Source organism: Hemiscyllium ocellatum, chromosome 33 (genome assembly GCF_020745735.1).
Source record: "Hemiscyllium ocellatum isolate sHemOce1 chromosome 33, sHemOce1.pat.X.cur, whole genome shotgun sequence".
NCBI lineage: Eukaryota > Metazoa > Chordata > Chondrichthyes > Orectolobiformes > Hemiscylliidae > Hemiscyllium > Hemiscyllium ocellatum.
In genome coordinates this window covers 17,272,023-17,293,239 of record NC_083433.1, presented here as the reverse complement: position 1 = coordinate 17,293,239, position 21,217 = coordinate 17,272,023, and the positions used below count along the sequence as shown (strand labels likewise).

At 42.9% G+C, this 21,217-nt stretch overlaps 1 protein-coding gene across 1 annotated transcript in view; it reads left to right on the top strand.

Annotated features, from left to right (window-relative positions):
* The window catches only part of eif3s6ip (eukaryotic translation initiation factor 3, subunit 6 interacting protein), a 33,777-nt gene extending 21,882 nt beyond the window's left edge, over positions 1-11,895 (top strand). The window contains exons 11-15 of the mRNA XM_060849467.1: positions 233-366; positions 6,187-6,360; positions 7,568-7,757; positions 9,336-9,416; positions 10,737-11,895. Of these exons, the coding sequence (XP_060705450.1) occupies positions 233-366; positions 6,187-6,360; positions 7,568-7,757; positions 9,336-9,416; positions 10,737-10,772 (615 nt within the window). The 3' untranslated portion in view covers positions 10,773-11,895. The remainder of the gene's footprint in view (positions 1-232; positions 367-6,186; positions 6,361-7,567; positions 7,758-9,335; positions 9,417-10,736) is intronic.
* Positions 11,896-21,217: the final 9,322 nt, after the last annotated feature.

Genomic DNA, 21,217 nt, shown 5'->3' with positions numbered 1-21,217 from the left:
AATGTCTATCTTAATTTTGGTAAATGAGTTAGAATCTCAATTTTTTTTTTCCTAGCCCAAGGCCTCCACTAAAATACTTCCTCTCTGTTACATAATGGGCAGACATGGGGGTTGCTGAATCATGGTGTGAATCCATCCTCAAGTAGAAATGCAATGGACTAATTACAGAGAGAATTAAAAGCCCATTTTCTTCTTCTTCTCTTCCCCTTGCCCTTTTCAAATCTACCTGTAGATAAACAAACAGAATGAACAGATGCATAGTCTGTTGGCAATTGCCTTGACACTATACCCGATGAGGATCGATGAGAGCATCCACACACAGCTACGAGAGAAATATGGAGACAAAATGCTGCGTATGCAGAAAGGGTAGGTCTGCTATTCCTCTTAATTGTCCATTTATTTATAATATTGCAGTTATTCAGTAATGATGCCTTGTCCAATGTGCATTTATATAGCACCAAGAAGGGGATAAAATGTCATAGAATCCCTACAGTGTGGAATGAGGCCATTCAGCCCATCAGGTCTACACCAACCTTCTGAAAAGAATCCCACCCCCACACACCCCTCCCATCTTATCCCTGTAACTCTGTATTTCTCATGGCTAATCCACCTAACCTGCACATCTTTGGACCAAGGGAGGAAACCGGAGCACCTGGTGGAAACCCACGCAGACACTGGGAGAATGTGCATACTCCACACAGACAGAACCCGAAGCTGGAATCGAACCCGAAGCTGGAATCAAACCCAGGTCCCTGGCACTGAGGCAGCAGTGTTAACCCCAGGCCTTTCACAAGAGCATTCTTAGATACTTCATGAAGATAATTGGATAATCAATCACAAATCTGATCAGCCAGATGAAGTTGGAGGCAGATAGACTCAAAGAAGGAATTCTTGTTGGTCCCAGGTTTGGCTGTCAATGATAAAGCAATGAAAGTTGTAATAGGGTTAAAATTGGAGGAACTCAGAATTGCAGTGTTGGGGTTACAGAAATGAGGAAGTTTGGGACCTTTGGGGAGGGAATTTAAAAGCGAGTCTAGTACCTTTGTACACATCCATTATTCAATTGTTGTTGTTAAGATGATACTTCTGTTGAAATGATTATTGGCTAATTGTAATTTATAAATGGGGTTGTATAAGAGTGACTAGGAGAAAGTGAGGACTGCAGATGCTGGAGATCAGAGCTTAAAAATGCGTTGCTGGAAAAGCGCAGCAGGTCAGGCAGCATCAAAGGAGCAGGAGAATCGACGTTTCGGGCATCAGCCCTTCTTCAGGAAGAAAGGCTTATGCCCGAAAACATTGATTCTCCTGCTCCTTTGATGCTGCCTGACCTGCTGTGTTTTTCCAGCAACACATTTTTAATCTCTTGTATAAGAGTGAAATAATCAGGGACTATGTTAACATCACCCAGCAATTGGAGTTTTTGGGAGTTGCTGTGAATGTAAGAGATTCTGCTCACAGCCAGTAGGGCATTTAAATGGTGGTTGGATAGGCATATGGACGAGAATGGAATAGAGTAGCTTATGGCCTTCAGATTGGTTTCACAGGTTGGCGTAACATCGAGGACCGAAGGACCTAAGCTGCGTCGTAATGTTCTATGTTCTATGTACAAGGCACAAGTCAGGTGTGTGACCTTCAGGCAGCACTTTTCAAACCCATGATCACTACCATGGTTTCACTAAAGGAGAATCAAATGGATTCTTAATGTCAATCAAATAGATTCATGACCACCATTACATGAGACTGGCTTTTAGTTCAGATTTATTTAACTTAAATGATTTGAATTGTCCACCGCTTATACTGGGTTTTGAAACTTGAACCTGTCAATCACTAGGAGGTTAAAAATGTGTTGCTGGAAAAGCACAGCAGATTAGGCAGCATCAAAGGAACAGGAGAATCGACGTTTCGGGCATAAGCCCTTCAGGAATGAGGAGGGTGTGCCAAACAGGCTAAGATAAAAGGGAGGGAGGTCTCTGGATTATTAGTCCATTAACAACCATTATGCTTTACCAAATAACATTTTTAACTGGGATTTCTAACAAAAGCGACTATTTCTCAAGGATTTAAATGAAGCACCAAATTAATGATCAAAACAATGGGACTGCTAGCTCAATTTCTGCAAAATAATTTCTGTCTGCTCTAATCAGGATTTTGTGTTTGTGTTCCCACCTGCATTGGTAACTCTGTGTAAACAGGATCGGAGAAGTGGTTGTTCAGTGTGTTTGGACTGCGCTTATGTAATTGGTTGCATGTACATTATTTTAATGCTGTCTGAAGGAAGTTTATTGTTGTATTTATTTTAGAGCATTAAATTAGGAAAAACATGAAATTAAAATCAATATAAAGGAGGAAGGCAGCTCAAGAGTTCTCCAGAATAATCTAGGTTGACACCTTTGTGCCACTCTGCATCAGCTGCTGTCGCTCAGATGAGTTGCTAAACTGAAGCACTGTTGTACTCTTTAATGCTGAGAGATCCCTTTCATCCATCTATTTCAAAGACAGGCTGGGAAACTCCTCAGCCTATGTTTGGTGTCTCGGTTAACACCTGAAACAAATGATCTGGTCATTTATTGTCCTGATGTTTGTGGGAGCTTGCTGTGCCATATTTACTGCATTATAATGGTGGCTACACTTGAAAAATACTTTTGATAGCAACTTGCCAGTGAAGGGTCCAGGGTACTTCATGAGACCCTTAATCAAATAATATTTGACGCTGAGCTTCATGGAATAATAGAGCTTTGTCAAACAAGTCCATTTGAAGGAAAATCTTTAAAGAATGAAAGAGATGTAGAGGTACGGAAATATGTGGGTAAGAATCACAGAATCCCTACAGTGTGAAAATAGGCCGATTGGCCCATCGGGTCCACACCTATACCCACACCCTGCCTTATCCCAGTAACCCTGCATTCCCCCTGGCTAACCCATTTCGCCTGCACATTCCCATACACTATGGACAATTTAGCATGGCCAATCCAGCAAACCTGCACATCTTTAGACTGTGGGAGGAAGCTGGAGCAAATCCAGGCAGGCCCAGGGAGAATATGGAAACTTCACACAGACAGTCACCTGATGGTGGAATCAAACCCAGGTCCCTGAGATTGTGAGACAGCAGTGCTAACCACTGAACCACTGTGCTGCCCAGAATCTAGGGCCTCAGCATCTTGAGGCTTTGCCACCAATGGTACAGTGGATTACAATGTGCAAGTAGCCAGGACTGACCGTAAAGCAGTTGGGATGTCCTGTGGTTGTGAAAGGCACATTATAACACATCTGTATTAAGTTTTAAATTCTTGTCATTAGCAGAGTTTGCCTAGCTCATATATCTGTGAAGTTCATTTCCTTATTAAATTCCTTCTTCCTGCATCCCATTGTATTCCCAGACATTCCAATCTTTCCTCATCTTAATTTTAGTTATTTCCTTTGGACATTCCTTGCAAATCACAGCCCCTTCTGAAAAATCTACAACCTTGTCCTGAATGCCACCATAATTAGATGTGGTACAGTTTTGGTCTTGGTTAAAATATCCCATTATTGGTTCTGTTCGCTGAACTGGAAGTTTTTGTTGCAAACGTTTCGTCCCCTGGCTAGGAGACATCATCAGTGCTGTGGAGCCTCCTGCGAAGCGCTTCTTTGATGTTTCTTCCGGCATTTATAGTGGTCTGTCCTTGCCGCTTCCGGGTGTCAGTTTCAGCTGTCCGCTGTAGTAGTTGGTATATTGGGTCCAGGTCGATGTGTTTGTTGTTGGAGTTTGTGGATGAATGCCATGCCTCTAGGAATTCCCTGGCTGTTCTCTGTTTGGCTCGCCCTATGATAGTAGTGTTTTCCCAGTTGAATTCATGTTGCTTGTTGTCTGAGTGTGTGGCTACTAGGGATAGCTGGTCGTGTCGTTTCGTGGCTAGTTGGTGTTCATGTATGCGGATTGTTAGCTGTCTTCCTGTTTGTCCTATATAGTGTTTTGTGCAGTCCTTGCATGGTATTTTATAAACTACATTAGTTTACATTACTTACTAGAACAAAGGAGCCAATACCCAACATGAGCAAAACTAATGTAGTTTATAAAATACCATGCAAGGACTGCACAAAACACTATATAGGACAAACAGGAAGACAGCTAACAATCCGCATACATGAACACCAACTAGCCACGAAACGACACGACCAGCTATCCCTAGTAGCCACACACTCAGACAACAAGCAACATGAATTTGACTGGGAAAACACTACTATCATAGGGCGAGCCAAACAGAGAACAGCCAGGGAATTCCTAGAGGCATGGCATTCATCCACAAATTCCATCAACAGACACATCGACCTGGACCCAATATACCAATCACTACAGCGGACAGCTGAAACTGACACCCGGAAGCAGCAAGGACAGACCACTATAAATGCCGGAAGAAACATCAAAGAAGCGCTTCGCAGGAGGCTCCACAGCACTGATGATGTCTCCTAGCCAGGGGACGAAACGTTTGCAACAAAAACTTCAAGTTCGGCGAACAGAACCACTACAACAAGCACCCAAGCTACAAATCTTCGCACAAACTTTGAATATCCCATTATTTTTCTTGCTTAGTCTTCACCTGGGAACACAGAGCCAGAGGTTTTAATAACCTGTCCAGTAAATCTTGCAGACTTCCCTCTGTTTTGTTACCTCAAGCACACTAATTTAATAAGGAGAAAGGACTGTAGATGCTGGAAGTCAGTGTTGAGAGTGTGGTGCTGGAAAAACACAGCAGGTCAGGCAGCATCTGAGGAGCAGGAGAATTGACTGATGAAGGGTTTATGCCCGAAAGGTCGATTCTCCTGCTCCTCGGATGCTGCCTGATCTGCTGTGCTTTTCTAACGCCACACTCGTGACTGTAATATAATAAGCCCCAGTCTTGCTGCCTCTACCTAATCTCATGGTTTTATCTGTAACCATGTTTTTCATCTTCAGGCTCTCTGCTTGCTGAACCAGCTTTTCCAGATCTTCCTGGATTATTAGCATTGTTAAGCCATTGAACCTAGGTTTTCTTTGCAAACATTAGACACTTCTCCAAAAAGCAACTCCAACATCGACCATTTTGTGGAACTGCACTGCAAGCATTTTGTTTCGCTTTGGCAGCTCCCTGCATAACACCACCTCTTATCTACCTTGGTCACACATCCTGTTAGCCAGGCTGGTATGTGGGATTGTCCCATATGTTTCCAAAGTCATAAATGTTAAGAGAAAGAGACAAGATGACTAGCTTTGTTTGTGTCACCTCCTTAAAAGAGGTCAGAAGTCACATGACACCAGTTCTCATCCAACAGGTTTATTTGAATTCGCAACATTTCAAAGCGCTGCTCCTTTATCTGGTGAAGAGTTCGCTTAATAAAGGATCAGCGCTCTGAAAGCTTGTGATGTGAAATAAACCTGTTGGGACTACAACTGGTGTCATGTGACTTCTGACTTTGCCCACCCCAATCCAACCCCAGAACCTCCCACATCATGGCTCCTTGGAAGAGGAATCCAAATGAATCATGTTATTGCATTGTCACCCTGTGGCCCACTAACTCCCTCTGCATCAGATATGCATCCACCTTTTCTCTTAAAAATGCGATAGACTCAATTCGAGCTGTGTAATCTTCTACAATCCAGAAAGAATGAGACCTTTGTGATGCAACATTGCCACCTATGCAACCTAGAGTAAGACCCAAAGATCTCCGTATCCATCTCAGAATTTATGGTTATAGAACAAGTCATCTGAAGTTGCTCAGAAACTACCTGAAGTAGGATCTCTTTTAGCTCTTTGGCGTGTCACACTGAAACCTCACCTGCGTTTGATTAATGGTTTGCGATTCCTGATTATTGTAAGCGTGTCGACAATAGGGCTAGAAATTTGATGGGTACAGGAGATCTAGTCTAGTTCCAGAATGTTGTGTCTTCTCTTAGCTGCTGGTTAGGAAATGAGATGGACTTTTGCAAGGCCCTCTCATTATAAAATGCCAAGGTAGCAAGACAAGGCTGCTATTATGTGAGCATTAATACAGCATGACAACAGCATGCATTTATTAGGCATTAACTGCATTGTAAAAGTTAGAATGGTCCGGCTGAAACCGTAATCCCTAAATGCATTGCTTTTCAATTATATGATTTTTTTTTAAATGACCCTCTCCCAATATGTGTTTTCTTCATTTCTAACCCTGCTCTTCTTTTATTCCCAATAGTGAGATGCAGATTTTTGAGGAGCTGTTCAGCTTTGCTTGTCCCAAGTTCCTGTCACCAGTGGTACCAAATTATGAGTCGGTCCATCCTAACTACCATAAGGAGCCATTCCTGCAACAGCTGAAAGTGTTTATGGATGAGGTGCAGCAACAGTCTGTACTGTCCACTATACGTAGGTATGTCGAGAAGTAGCTGATAACAGTGCCAACTGTTTGTAAAAATATTTAGTGGTATGTAAAGGTTCTGTGTCCAGTTACTTCTGGTTAACAATTCCCCAGAAATCAGTGAGTACCTTTTTGAGGAACTGAAGAATGAAGTTAACTGGTAAAAAGGGAGGGAATTAAAACTGTTCTGTAAAACAAGCTTCTAGATAGGATAGTGAAGAAGGTGTTTGGTATGCTTTCCTTTATTGGTCAGAGTATTGAGTACAGGAGTTGGGAGGTCATGTTGCGACTGTACAGGACATTGGTTAGGCCACTGTTGGAATATTGCATGCAGTTCTGGTCTCCTTCCTATCGGAAAGATGTTGTGAAACTTGAAAGGGTTCAGAAAAGATTTACAAGGATGTTGCCAGGGTTGGAGGATCTGAGCTACAGGGAGAGGCTGAACTGGCTGGGGCAGTTTTCCCTGGAGCATCAGAGGCTGAGGGGAGACCTTGTAGAGGTTTACAAAATTATGAAGGACATGCATAGGATAAATAGACAAAGTCTTTTCCCTGGGGTCGGGGAGTCCAGAACTAGAGGGCATAGGTTTAAGGTGAAAGGGGAAAGATATAAAAGAGACCTAAGGGGCAAAGTTTTCACGCAGAGGGTGGTACGTGTATGGAATGAGCTGCCAGAGGATATGGTGGAGGCTGGTACAATTGCAACATTTAAGGGGCATTTGGATGGGTATATGAATAGGAAGGGTTTGGGGGGATATGGGCCGGGTGCTGGCAGGTGGGACTAGATTGGGTTGGGATATCTGGTCAGCATGGACGGGTTGGACCAAAGGGTCTGTTTCCATGCTGTACATCTCTATGACTCTCTCTCAAGATCTCATTTTCATGTATGCATTTACCCAAGAACTGATGTTCCATTCTGAAGTGGTTGTGATTTTTGGTGGTCCAAATGCACCTCCAATCCACAATCAGTTCAGTATTGAAATCCTGGAGAGCAACTTGGCAGCAGAGCACAAGATATTTATTTTTATTTTAAGGGCTTGTCTTGGTGTGGGGGGGGGGGGGGGGGGGGGCTACATTTTGGTTTTCACAGGCTACTTTTTTTGTTCCTGTAGTAGCTATATGAAGTGCCTTTGATATTGTTGTTAAATATCATCAGTTTCTATGCTAATATCACTTCTGTCTACTCACTCTTGCTTGTTGTTACCTTCTCTCCCTTTCAGTTTCTTAAAGCTGTATACTACCATGCCTGTTGTCAAACTGGCTGGATTCCTAGACATGACCGAGCAGGAGTTCCGCATCAATCTCCTGGTGTTCAAGCACAAGATGAAGAACCTGGTGTGGACAAGTGGGATCTCGGCCCTGGACGGTGAATTTCAATCTGCTTCGGAGGTTGACTTCTACATCGATAAGGTGAGATTTATCTACAAAAGAGCACCTTTGTATCTTACCCTGCACATGCTGATGGCCACCTGCTCCTTGACTCTGATAGCTTTTCTGTGTGACCCCCAGCCAGGGGTTCCCAAGCAATGGACCGAGACACCCTTCCCCCAGTGATGAGGCCATGGGTCAAGTGACTTAGGTTGTTATGCTGTAATGGCAGGACAGAGGATCAGCCATGATCATGGGGCGGCATGGTGGCTCAGTGGTTACCACTGCTGCCTCACAGTACCAGGGACCCGGGTTCAATTCCAGCCTTGGGTGACTGTCTGTGTGGAGCTTGCACATTCTCCCCTTGTTTGCGTGGGTATCCACCGGGTGCTCCAGTTTCCTCCCACAATCCAAAGATGTGCAGGTTAGGTGAATTAGCCATGCTAAATTGCCCATAGTATTAGGTGCTTTAGTCAGGGGTAATGGTGGGGAATGGGTCTGGGTAGGTTATTCTTTGGAGGATCTGTGTGGACTTGTTGGGCCGAAGAGTAGGGAATCCATGCTGTAGGGAATCTATCTTAATCATTTTGAACAGTAGAACTAGCATAATGGACCAAATGGCCAAATCCTGCTATTTTCTGTGGCTCCTTACTGCACTTTGAACTCAAAGGTTAAACATTTATCAGTTCTTCTATCTCCATTGCCAAAGAAACCATCAATCCCCAAGTCCTGCTCAGTAACTCTCCCTCCTGGCTTCCTCCTAAGCACTTAAAATGGGACACGTCCTCTGGTATGAGGACAATTCTTGCCTCATTCATTTGTTACCTTGACTGTCCTGGGGTCATACAGCATGACCAACTGGTCCAAGGCAACCAGGTTTCCCAAACTAAACTAGACCCATTTACTTGCATTTGGCCCATACCTCTCTCAACTTTTCGCATTCATGTACCTATCCAAATGTCTTTTAAATGTTACAACTGTACCTGCACCTATCACTTCCTGTGGCAGTCCATTTCTACATATGAATTACACTCTGTGTGAAAAGGTTGCCCCTCAGATCCCTTTTAAATCTTTCTCCTTTCACCTTAAGACATGCTCGCTAGTTTTGAATTGCCTTGCCCTGGGGAAAAGACCTTTGCTATTCACTCTATCGATGCCCCTCATGATTTTATAAGCCTCTGTAAGTCACCCCTCAACCCCGTACACTCCAGTGAAAAAAGTCCCAGTCCCTCCAGCTTAAGCTTATAATTCATACTCTTCAGACCCATCAACCTCCTGGTAAATCTTTTTAGCAGGGCGACCAGAACTGTATACAGTACTCCAAACATAGCCTCACCAATGTCCTGTGCAACCTCAACATGATGTCTCAACTTCTGTACTCAAAGGTCTGAGCAATGAAGGGAAGTGAGCTAAGCACCTTCTTAACCACCCTATCTACCTATGATAAGACTTTCAAAGAACTATGTACCTGAACCCCTCGGTGACTCTGTTCTGGCAGGTAACAAACTAGGATTGAGTTTGGGCCAATATTGTGTAAGCTGCAAAATATTGAACTTTGCCTAAGTACACAAGAGGCAACTTGAATTTCTGTTTAAACATTGCTTTTCTGTTGATTTTCAGGATATGATCCACATCGCAGACACCAAAGTGGCACGGCGATATGGTGACTTCTTCATCAGGCAGATTCACAAATTTGAAGAGGTAAAGCTGTTTGTTTTATTCTTCACCTATTGTCTTCATTGAGTTATCTTCAGGCCATGTAGTAACACCTGCACCCCAAGATCTCTTTGTCTGGCAACACTCTTCAGGACCTAACCATGATGTGTATAAATCCTGCCTTGATTTGCCCTATCAAAATGGATCACCTCACATTTAACTCCACCTGCCATTCCTCGGTCCATTGGCCATTCTATTCGTGGTCCCATTGTACTCTTGATATAGCCTTGTTGGCTGTCTAGTACATGCTTAAGTTTAATGTCATCTGCAAATTTACTAACCTTACCTCTTATAGTCACATCCGAATCACTTATATAAATAACAAAAACAGTGACCCAGCATCGATCCTTGAGGCAGATCGCTGTTATAGGCCTTCAGTCAGAAAAATAATTCTCCACTATCACTCTCTGTCTCTAACCTTCAAGCCAATTTTGTGTCCAAATGGCTAGCTCTCCCTGAATTCAATGTGATCTAAATTTGCTGACTAGACTGTGGTGTGGAACCTTGTCATACACTTTACTGCAGTCCATAAAAACAATGTCTCCTGCTTTGCCTTCATCAATCTTCTTTGTCACCTCTTCAAAACGTTCAGTCAAGTTATGAGACAGGATTTCCTACGCACAAAGCCATGCTGACTATCCCTAATCAGTTCTTGCCTTTCCAAATACATGTAGATCCTCGACTTCAGAATTCCCTCCAACAACTTACCCACCACTGATGTCAAGCTCACCAGTCTATAGTTCCCTGGCTTTTCCTTACCTCTTTTCTTAAATAATGGCATCACATTAGCCACCTTCTGGCAGCTCACCCGTGACTATTGATGATGCAGATATTTCAGCAAGGGGCCAGCAATTACTCCCCTAGCTTCCCACAAAGTTCATATGCTCACTTTCACCCAAATAATTTCACTGGATGTACTCCCCAGAATATCCTCCCTAAGTACAGCTGTAATGTTACTTTAAGAAGAGCTGGATAGAAGTACTTGGGAAAATGTATTAATTTAAAAGAAAAATTTGTCCCTTTAAATATGAGGCTCTCCCCGGTGTTTAAAGGCAGAAAGAGCAAGGTAAGTAATCATTTCATGCTGGTACCTATTGCCAGGAGCTGCAGTTTTACCAACACCCACTGGTCTGCAAAAGTCCTTCACAAATTGTAATGAGCCAGTTTATGCATTTGAAACAGCAGATTAGTATATCATGTACTGTAGAGTGCCCATTACTATAAAAAATGTCAGAACACCTGCTAAGGATGGACATTAGCTTGTCGGCCAGAATATTTCATAACAAGTTTCTTTTATTTTTGTAGCTCAACAGAAGCTTGAAGAAAATCAACCCCCGGTAATGGAACTTCTGTACCCACAGCAGCACACAGTCACTCGATAAAGAACACAATGAACGATGGTTGCCTTGCAAGTTCTCCTGTAGCTAGTGCTTTTGATTTCTGAATGGCCAGCCATGTTGCCCAGTTGCATGTGGTCCGGAGATCAATTACGTCAGAGCTCTCAAACTACCACTTAGACCTTGGGAACAAAATTTTTTGATCTTCTATACAATATGATAAAGGATCCTGGAGATCTGAAACTAACAAGAACAGCATTTGCTGGAGAAACTCAGCAGGTCTGGCAGCATCTGTGAAAGAGAGAAACAGGCTCAGTGTTTCAGGTTCCAATGGCCCTTCATTAGATGATTCTGAAGAATTGTCAGTAGACTTAAAACATGGAGCCTGTTTCTCTCTTTCACAGATGCTGCCAGACCTCTTGAGTTTCTCCAGCAAATTCCATTCTTGTTTATTTGCCTTCTTTCTTGTTTTATACTGTATACAGCTCAAAATCTTAGCCTGCTTTCATTTTCCTCTGTGAGCTGGTGCAGGCTGTTTGTGAGAGATGTTGTAATACTGGAGAGGGAAAATAATTCAGTCTTCTGAATGAATTGATAATGGAACATTTTAAAAAAAAACAGAATGCCTCGGGCTGTATGCATTATAAAATAATAACTGGTTACTATTATTACAAATCTTTAGATGTGATACAATCCTAAGTGAATCAGATCTCATGATACTCTAATCTTTTGGTGTTCTGTATAAATGCAGACAATGCCACAAAAACACACATTTTTGATGCCCATCTCTTGATGAATTTTCTGGTGAATTTGCACTCTGTGGACTGAGATGTCACGGTCCAGTTACTCTGAACAGCTGGTTACGAATGGATCCACCAGCTCTCTACAAACCACCTCCTTGCCTCTAATCTATTCATGACTGGTTTCACGTCCATTGATAGTCTGGGTGTGTTTGGATATTCAAAATAACACCAAATCTTTCAATAAATATGTAGTTGCCTTCTCTGTGTTTTATCTCAGGATATTAACTTAAAGCTGAATATTGCATGTAGCGGATTGTTGAGTGAAACCCAGAGCACGCAATGAAATCTCACCAATGTTTGGATAAAATAAAAAAATGCAACCGATCTGAGTCTCTGTGGACGTCTTGATTTGTAGGTGGAATGGTTTTGACAGTGTACATAAATCAAAGAGTATTTCCCCCCATATTGTCTTTGGGAAAGCACCAGCCTAGACCAGTTTGGTCAGCTCCTGTCAGAAACCCAGTGTAATTATAGGGGACAATACGATCTCCACATGAACTTTACAAATATAGCAGGATCTTTGAGTGGCTGATACCTCAAATATTCGTGTTCGCAGGAGCCATTCCCATATCCATTCATTCGCTGAGAAACCAAAACTCTGGAATTACCTACCCAAAGGGTTGCGGATACATTATCAATGAATCTAAGGCCAAGATAGACAAAGATTTTGTAAGCCTTTTGAACAAATTTCTACTCTGTCCCAAATGACTGGCCACTTGTTCTAGATTTTCCAGTCATGGGCAACACAGTCTTAACATCCTACCCTGGGAAGTCCCTCACAATCTTGAACATTTCAATGAGACCACCTCTCATTCTTTTAAGCTCTAGAGAATATAGTCCCAGTATATTCAGCCTAACATCAAAGTATATCCTTCCTTCAACATGGATCGCAAACATTGTACACTGTATTCCAGATGTGGTCTTATCAAAGCTTTGTATGATTGTAGCATGACCTTTTACTCTTGTATTCCAGTTTGCATGCTTTAAATACCAACATGCTATTTGCTTTCCTGTTTGTTTGCTATACCTCCATCCTAATGTTTTTGTCTATAGTATATAATTCTGGATTAGTAGTGCTGGAAAAGCACAGCAGTTCAGGCAGCATCCGAGGAGCAGTAAAATCAACGTTTCAGGCAAAAGCCCTTCATCAGGAACCTTATCTACATTATATAAGCACACCCAAATGCCTCTGGACATGTTTCACAACTTAGTGAAAACAAAATTCAGTTATGGTCTTGCTACTAAAGTGAATGACCTCACATTTGACGACATTATATTGGCTGTCTACTCACTTTGAGGAGAAAGTGAGGTCTGCAGATGCTGCATTCCTGAAGAAGGGCTTATGCCCGAAACGTCGAATCTCCTGTTTCTTGGATGCTGCCTGACCTGCTGCGCTTTTCCAGCAACACATTTTCAGCTCTGTCTACTCACTTTATCTACTTCTCTTCACAGCTTTTCTATGTTCTCCTCATGACTTGCATTCCCATTTAACTTAGTCGCACCAGCAAATTTGAATACATCACATCCTGTCTCTTTGTCTAAGTCGTTAATACAGACTATAAATAGACTTTTGCAGTCACTTGAAACTGCTCAATTTATCCTACTCTATTTCCAGTCTGTTGATTTCTTTAAAAAAAAATCCATGTTAACATGAGTCCTTGCGTGGTAGTTATTAAATTCATTTTGGAAATCTGAGTTTACTACGTTATACAACTACTGGTCTTCCTCGGTATACCCTACCCATTCTCAAATCATTTGAGTAAAATTGTCAAACAGGATTTCCCTTTCTTAAGACACCTGCTTCTAATCAGATGATGCTTTACTGAGTACGTTATTAAGAATTCCTTACTAAGAGATGGGGAGTCTGTTTAGCTCAGTTGGCTGGATTGTCAGTTTACAGAGCAGTGTGACGCCAACAGTAGGTTCAATTCCCACCACTGGTTTGAGGTTAGCATGAAGGATTCTCCTTCTCCACCTCTTCCCTTGCTTGAGGTCTGGTAAAATCACCACCAGTCGCTTCTCTCAAAATTAGAGTAGCCCCTATAGTTTGCTAAGACTATGGCGACACAATAACAATAAGAGATGTCGATATTTTCCCTACGACTGTTGTCAGGCTAACTGATCAGTAGTTCCTTGCTTTCTCTTTTCCTTCTTTCTTGAATAATAATTTTGCAATTATGAGCTTCCAATCTGATGTGACCATTCCAGAAAATAGAGAATTTTGCTAAATTAAAGCCACCACACCTATCTGCAGTTTCAGTCATCTCTCACCCTTTGTGCTCTGTCACTATACAATGTTTTGTTCTTTCATAAGATGTTGGTGTTGCTTATAAGGCCAGCATTTGTTGCCTATGCTTAGTTGCCCTTGAACTGAGTGGCTTGCTCAGCCAGTTGAGCTTGAACCACATCGCTGTCAGTCTGGAGTCGCATGTGGGCCAGACTGGGAAAGGATGGCAGATTTGCTTCCTGAAAGGGCAATGGCAAACTAGATGGAGCTAGAGAGATTTACAGTGTGGAAACAGACCCACCAGTCCAACTCATTTATGCTGACCAGCTTTTCTAAATTAATCTCATCCCATTTGCCAGCATTTTGTCCATCTCTCTCTAAGCTCTTCCTATTCATGTACCCATCCAGATGCCTTTTAAATGTAATTGTATCAGCTTCCACCACTTCCTCTGGTACTTCATTCCATACATGCACCACCCACTGTGTGAAAAGGTTGCCTTTAGGTCCCTTTTAAATCATTCCCCTCTCACCTTAAAACTGTGCTCTGTAGTTTTGGACTCCTCTACCCTGGGAAAAAGACCTTGACTATTCACCCTATCCATGTCCCTCATGATTTTATAACCTCTCAGCCTCCAACGCTCCAGGGAGAATAGACCCAACCTGTTTGGCCTCTCCCTATAGCTCAAACCCACCAACCCTGGCAACAGCTCTGTAAGACTGAATTTTTTTCAAGTTTAGCAACATCTTTTGATAGCTTTCCTATAGATATGTTCTATCAACAATTTATGATAGTTTCAGTGATGGTGGTCTGAAAATAAAATTTATAATCCCCCTGCCAGTTTTTCTCCCCTAGTTAATTGCATTTAAATTCCATCAGTTGCCATGGTTGGATTTGAACCTGTACCCTCAGCCTCAGGATTATTTGTCTCAGAACATGTGGCAATAATGGGAACAAAGGTAGTCCCCTAAAACATATTCCACTATTTAATTAAGTCTTAACTGATCTGTTTGATAGTGGCTCAGTGTTTGGCACTGCTGCCTCACAGAGCCAGGGACCTGGGTTCAATTCCACCCTTGGGCAACTGTTTGTGTGGAGTATGCACATTCTTCCTGTATCTCCACGAGTTTCCTCCCACAGTTCAAAGATGTGCATTGGCCATGTTAAATTATGTCCAGAGTTGTGTAAGATAGATGAACCATGGGAAATGCAGAGTTACAGGGATAGTTGGGGGTGGGTCCAGGTCAGGGTCAGTTGCTCTTCAGAGGATCAGTGTGGACTCAATAGCCTGCTTCCATACTGTAGGGATTCCATGTACAGTCAGTTCTGCTGTAACATTATTCCATTCTCATGCAATCTCATGTTATAAGAAAATCATGTAAGAGCAGTATTATTTAAATTAATGGGGCTGGAATCGTGTTATAATCAATACATGCTAGTTATAGGAGACTCTCTAGTTAGAGGGACGGACAGGCGGTTCTGTGGACATGGGCGAGACTCTCGGATGGTTTGTTGCCTCCCGGGTGCCAGGGTCCGAGACGTCTCGGACCGTGTCTTCAGAATCCTTAAGGGGGAGGGTGTGCAGCCAGAAGTCGTGGTACACATTGGCACCAACGACATAGGTAGGAAGAGGGGTGGGGAGGTCATTCAAGAGCTCAGGGAGTTAGGCTGGAAGCTAAAAGCTAGGACAGACAGAGTCGTCATCTCTGGGTTGTTGCCAGTGCCACGTGACAGTGAGGCAAGGAATAGGGAGAGACTGCAGTTGAACATGTGGCTGCAAGGATGGTGTAGGAGGGAGGGCTTCAGGTATTTGGACAATTGGACTGCATCCTGGGGAAGGTGGGACCTGTACAAACAGGACGGGTTGCACCTGAACCAGAAGGGCACCAATATCCTGGGGGATGGGTTTGCTAGCACTCTTCGGGGGGGGGTTTAAACTAATTTGGCAGGGGGATGGGATCCGGACTTGTAGTCCAGCAAGTAGGTTAGCTGTTTGTCAGGATGTCCAAGAATGTAGGGAGGCTGTGGAGAAGGTAGCACTGACAGGGAATACTTGCGGACACAGAGATGGGCTCAAGTGCGTATACTTCAACGCAAGGAGTATCAGAAATAAGGTGGGTGAACTTAAGGCGTGGATCGGTACCTGGGATTACGATGTTGTGGCCATCACGGAAACGTGGATAGATGAGGGACAGGAATGGTTGTTGGAGGTTCCTGGTTACAGATGTTTCAGTAAGATTAGGGAGGGTGGTAAAAAAGGAGGCGGGGTGGCATTGCTAATTAGAAATGGTATAACGGCTGCAGAAAGGAAGTTTGAGGGGGATCTGCCTTTGGAGGTAGTATGGGCTGAAGTCAGAAATAGGAAAGGTGCAGTCTCCTGGTTGGGTGTTTACTATAGGCCCCCCAATAGCAGCAGAGATGTGGAGAAACATATTGGGAAACAGATTTTGGAAAGGTGCAGAAGCCACAGGGTCGTAGTCATGGGCGACTTCAACTTCCCAAATATTGATTGGAAGCTCTTTAGATCAAGTAGATTGGATGGGGCGGTGTTTGTGCAGTGTGTCCAGGAAGCTTTTCTAACTCAGTATGTAGATTGTCCAACCAGAGGAGAGGCCATATTGGATTTGGTACTCGGTAATGAACCGGGACAAGTGATGGGCTTGATAGTGGGTGAACATTTTGGTGATGGTGACCACAATTCTGTGACTTTCACCTTGGTTATGGAGAGAGATAGGTGCGCCCAACAGGGTAGATTTTATAATTGGGGGAAGGGAAATTACGATGCTGTAAGACAGGATTTGAGGAGCATAAGTTGGGAGCATAGGCTGTCAGGGAAGGATGTGGTGGAAATGTGGAACTTTTTCAAGGAGCAGATACGACGTGTCCTTGATATGTATGTACCTATCAGGCAGGAAAGAAATGGTCGTGTGAGGGAGCCTTGGTTGACGAGGGAGGTTGAATGTCTAGTAAAGAGGAAGAAGGAGGCTTACATAAGGTTGAGGAAACAGGGTTCAGACAGGGCAGTGGAGGGATACAGGATAGCCAGAGGGACCTGAAGAAAGGGATTAGGAGAGCTAAGAGAGGGCATGAAAAATCCTTGGCAGATAGGATCAAGGATAACCCCAAGGCATTTTATGCGTATGTGAGAAACATGAGAATGATGAGAACGAGGGTAGGTCCGATCAAGGACAGTAGTGGGAGATTGTGTATTGAGTCGGAAGAGATAGGAAAGGTCTTGAATGAGTACTTTTCTTCAGTATTTACGAACGAGAGGGACCGTATTGTTGAAGAGGAGAGTGTGAAACGGACTGGTAAGCTAGAAGAGATACTTGTTAGGAAGGAAGATGTGTTGGACATTTTGAACAACTTGAGGATAGACAAGTCCCCCGGGCCTGACGGGATATATCCTAGGATTATGTGGGAAGCAAGAGAGGAAATTGCAGTACCGTTGGCAATGATCTTTTCATCTTCACTGTCAACGGGAGTGGTATCAGGGGACTGGAGAGTAGCGAATGTTGTGCCCCTGTTCAAAAAAGGGAATAGGGATAACCCCGGGAATTACAGGCCAGTTAGTCTTACTTCTGTGGCAGGCAAAGTAATGGAAAGGATACTGAGGGATAGGATTTATGAGTATCTGGAAAGAGACTGCTTGATTAGGGACAGCCAGCACGGATTTGTGAAGGGTAGGTCTTGCCTTACAAGTCTTATTGAATTCTTTGAGGAGGTGACCAAGCATGTGGATGAGGGTAGAGCAGTGGATGTAGTGTACATGGATTTTAGTAAGGCATTTGATAAGGTTCCCCATGGTAGGCTTATGCGGAAAGTCAGGAGGCATGGGATAGAGGGAAATTTAGCCAATTGGATAGAAAACTGGCTAACTGGTTGAAGTCAGAGAGTGGTGGTAGATGGTAAATATTCAGCCTGGAGTCCAGTTACAAGTGGAGTTCCGCAGGGATCAGTTCTGGGGCCTCTGCTGTTTGTAATTTTTATTAATGACTTGGATGAGGGAGTCGAAGGGTGGGTCAGTAAATTTGCAGATGATACGAAGATTGGTGGAGTTGTGGACAGTGAGGAGGGCTGTTGTCGGCTGAAAAGGAACTTAGATATGATGCAGAGCTGGGCTGAGGAGTGGCAGATGGAGTTCAACCCTGCCAAGTGTGAGGTTGTCCATTTTGGAAGAACAAATAAGAATGCGGAATACATGGTTAACGGTAGGGTTCTTAGTCAGGTGGAGGAACAGAGGGATCTTGGGGTCTATGTACATAGATCTTTGAAAGTTGCCACTCAGGTGGATAGAGCTTGTAAGAAGGCCTATGGTGTATTAGCGTTCATTAGCAGAGGGATTGAATTCAAGAGTCGTGAAGTGATGTTGCAGCTGTACAGGACTTTGGTTAGGCCACATTTGGAGTACTGTGTGCAGTTCTGGTCGCCTCACTTTAGGAAAGATGTGGAAGCTTTGGAGAGGGTGCAGAGAAGATTTACCAGGATGTTGCCTGGAATGGAGAATAGGTCGTACGAGGATAGGTTGAGAGTTCTCGGCCTTTTCTCGTTGGAACGGCGAAGGATGAGGGGTGACTTGATAGAGGTTTATAAGATGATCAGAGGAATAGATAGAGTAGACAGTCAGAAACTTTTTCCCCGGGTACAACAGAGTGTTACAAGGGGACATATATTTAAGGTGAAGGGTGGAAGGTATAGGGGAGATGTCAGGGGTGGGTTCTTTACCCAGAGAGTGGTGGGGGCATGGAATGCGCTGCCCGTGGGAGTGGTAGAGTCAGAATCATTGGCGACCTTTAAGCGGCAATTGGATAGGTACATGGATGGGTGCTTAATCTAGAATAGATGTGCGGCACAACATCGTGGGCCGAAGGGCCTGTTCTGTGCTGTATTGTTCTATGTTCTATGCTTTAAAACTTTGCGCTTTAGTGTCCCCAATTCATCAATCATGATATTAGTGAATTTGTGTTAACAGAACACTCGTTATAGCAGAATGACCTGTATGTATACTTAATTAATCTGATTGCTCTATTTTCATGGATAGATTTTTTTGTTAAGGGAAGTTAACAGCCTTAGTTTTGAAAGTTTAATGTTCCTAACATCCACAGCTTTCTGGAGGTGGAGGGTGATGTGGTGAGGTGGGGAAGAGTTCCAGAATGTTACTAACCCTTTGTGTCAGGAAGTGCAGGGAAATGACATAGAGATAGAGAATTAGCCAGGATCATATGGAATAGTAGCGAAGGCTTGTTGGGCTGAATGGCCTACTCCTGCTTCTATTTTCAATATTTCCAGACATCAGTTCTGCATAAACACGATCTTCCGTACTCCAAGGAATATAGTTTGAGAAATCTGGAAAAATTAAACAATGCCTAAGACTACAAGGATAGTTTGAAACATAGTATAGAAACAGAAAATGCTGGAAAAAAATCTGCAGATCTGACAGCATCCATGGAGTGACAACATGAAATACTGTTTAAAAATAAGAAAAATCAAAGTATGACATTAAATTATTCTGATTTCCTTTTGAATGACACCAGTGGACAGAGTTAGCAGGGAAATACTCTTGATCTACACTAGCTCTAAATAATAGTTAAAAACTATATGTGGGGTAGTTCAATGGTGAGCCCTGCTGCCTCACACTGCCAGGGACCTAGATTCGATTCCAGCCTCAGGCAATTGTGAAGTTTGCACATTCTCCCTGCGTCTGCATGGGGTTTCCTCCCACAGTCTAAAGATGTATAGATTAGGTAGATTGGCAATGCTAAATTGCCCATAGTGTCCAGGGATGTGCAAGCTAGGTGAGTTAGCCTGGGAAATGCAGGGTTATAGGGGTTGGGTATGGGTGGAATATCTTCAGAGCTGATGTGGACTTGATGGGCCAAATGGTCTGCGTCCACACTGTAGGGATTCCATGATGTCAGCTTTCTGGTTAAGATTTATTGAGAGTTTGCATAATGAGGCATTTTTATATATAGCAAGCACATTTTCAGTTGGTGATTTTATAAGGAGAAAGGTAAAATTACCACAAGCATATCAGCAGGGTGTCCCAACGCTCTTTGTAGCCACTGAAGTACTTGTGAAATTTGGCAAAACATTTGTGCAAAGGAAGAGCCAACAAACACCAATGAGTTACTGGAACAGCTAATTTGTTTTAGTGATAAGGACATGGAAATTCCCAACTCTTCAAATAATGCTGTAGGATCCCTCGTGCCAGCCCGAAAGCTCAGAGGGGCCTCCATTCAACTTGACAAGACAGCTTGTCTTTTGCTAACTGCATTGAAATGACTTGCTATTGCCACTGGCTAAATTAAGCAGAATTGCAGGTTGGAGGGTGTGGGTGGGGGAATTGTAGTTCAGTAATTCACTGCTTGCGCAGAGTTTAAACTACTTTAGCTGCAACCAGCAGTGATTTGTCTTCCACAGTTCAAATTTTTAAGGGGAAAAAAAATCTTTAATTTTACTGCTAGGAATGGTCAGTTTGAATAGAATCAGCAGTTTGGGAAAGCAAATTTATTTATTTTTTAAAATTTTTTTTCCCACAAGTTTACAAAAGTAAACTAAAAAAAAGACCCAAGTATAAACATTGATATACGGTTAAATCTTAAATTAAATGATCACCAAACAAGAAAACAGAAATACCAAGAGAAAAAAAAGACAAAACTCAACTAACTACTCATCTAACTTACAACTAACCAGAGTGTATCATTAAAGTTCTTACATTATTCAAGAGAGAAAAAAAATCCAATGGATAACACATAAATTGAAAATTCCTGCTTTCTATTTATATGTTTGAGTTTATATATACAGACAATGAGCAAAAGTAATGTAATTTACAAAATACCATGCAAGGACTGTAACAAACACTACACTGGACAAACAGGCAGAAAACTAGCCACCAGGATACATGAACACCAACTAGCCACAAAAAGACATGACCCTCTCTCACTAGCATCCTCACATACGGATGAGGAAGGACACCATTTTGACTGAGACAACACATCCATCCTAGGACAAGCCAAACAAAGACACACGCGAGAATTCCTAGAAGCACGGCATTCCAACCAGGACTCTATCAACGAACACATCGAGTTAGACTCCATCTACCATCCCCTGAAAAAAGGAACAGGAAGTGACTTCACCACAGGAAATAGCGTCACCGGAAATGACATCACCAACCCAAACATATAAATAGTAAGCAGGAATTTTCAGCATTGCTTTGCGTGAGGTCCACTGAAGATGTTACCTAGTAAGGTAATGAAATGTCTGGAAATGAACCTTTCAGCTTTGCAAGCAAATCTACATCCAAGAAATTACATAAATAGAGTTCATCCTCTAAACAAGGGGTCGGCAGACACAAATATAGGTTTTTGCAAGGTCCTGCAGCCAGGAATTCATGTCCCAGGCATTGCTTCCGCCACAGCCAA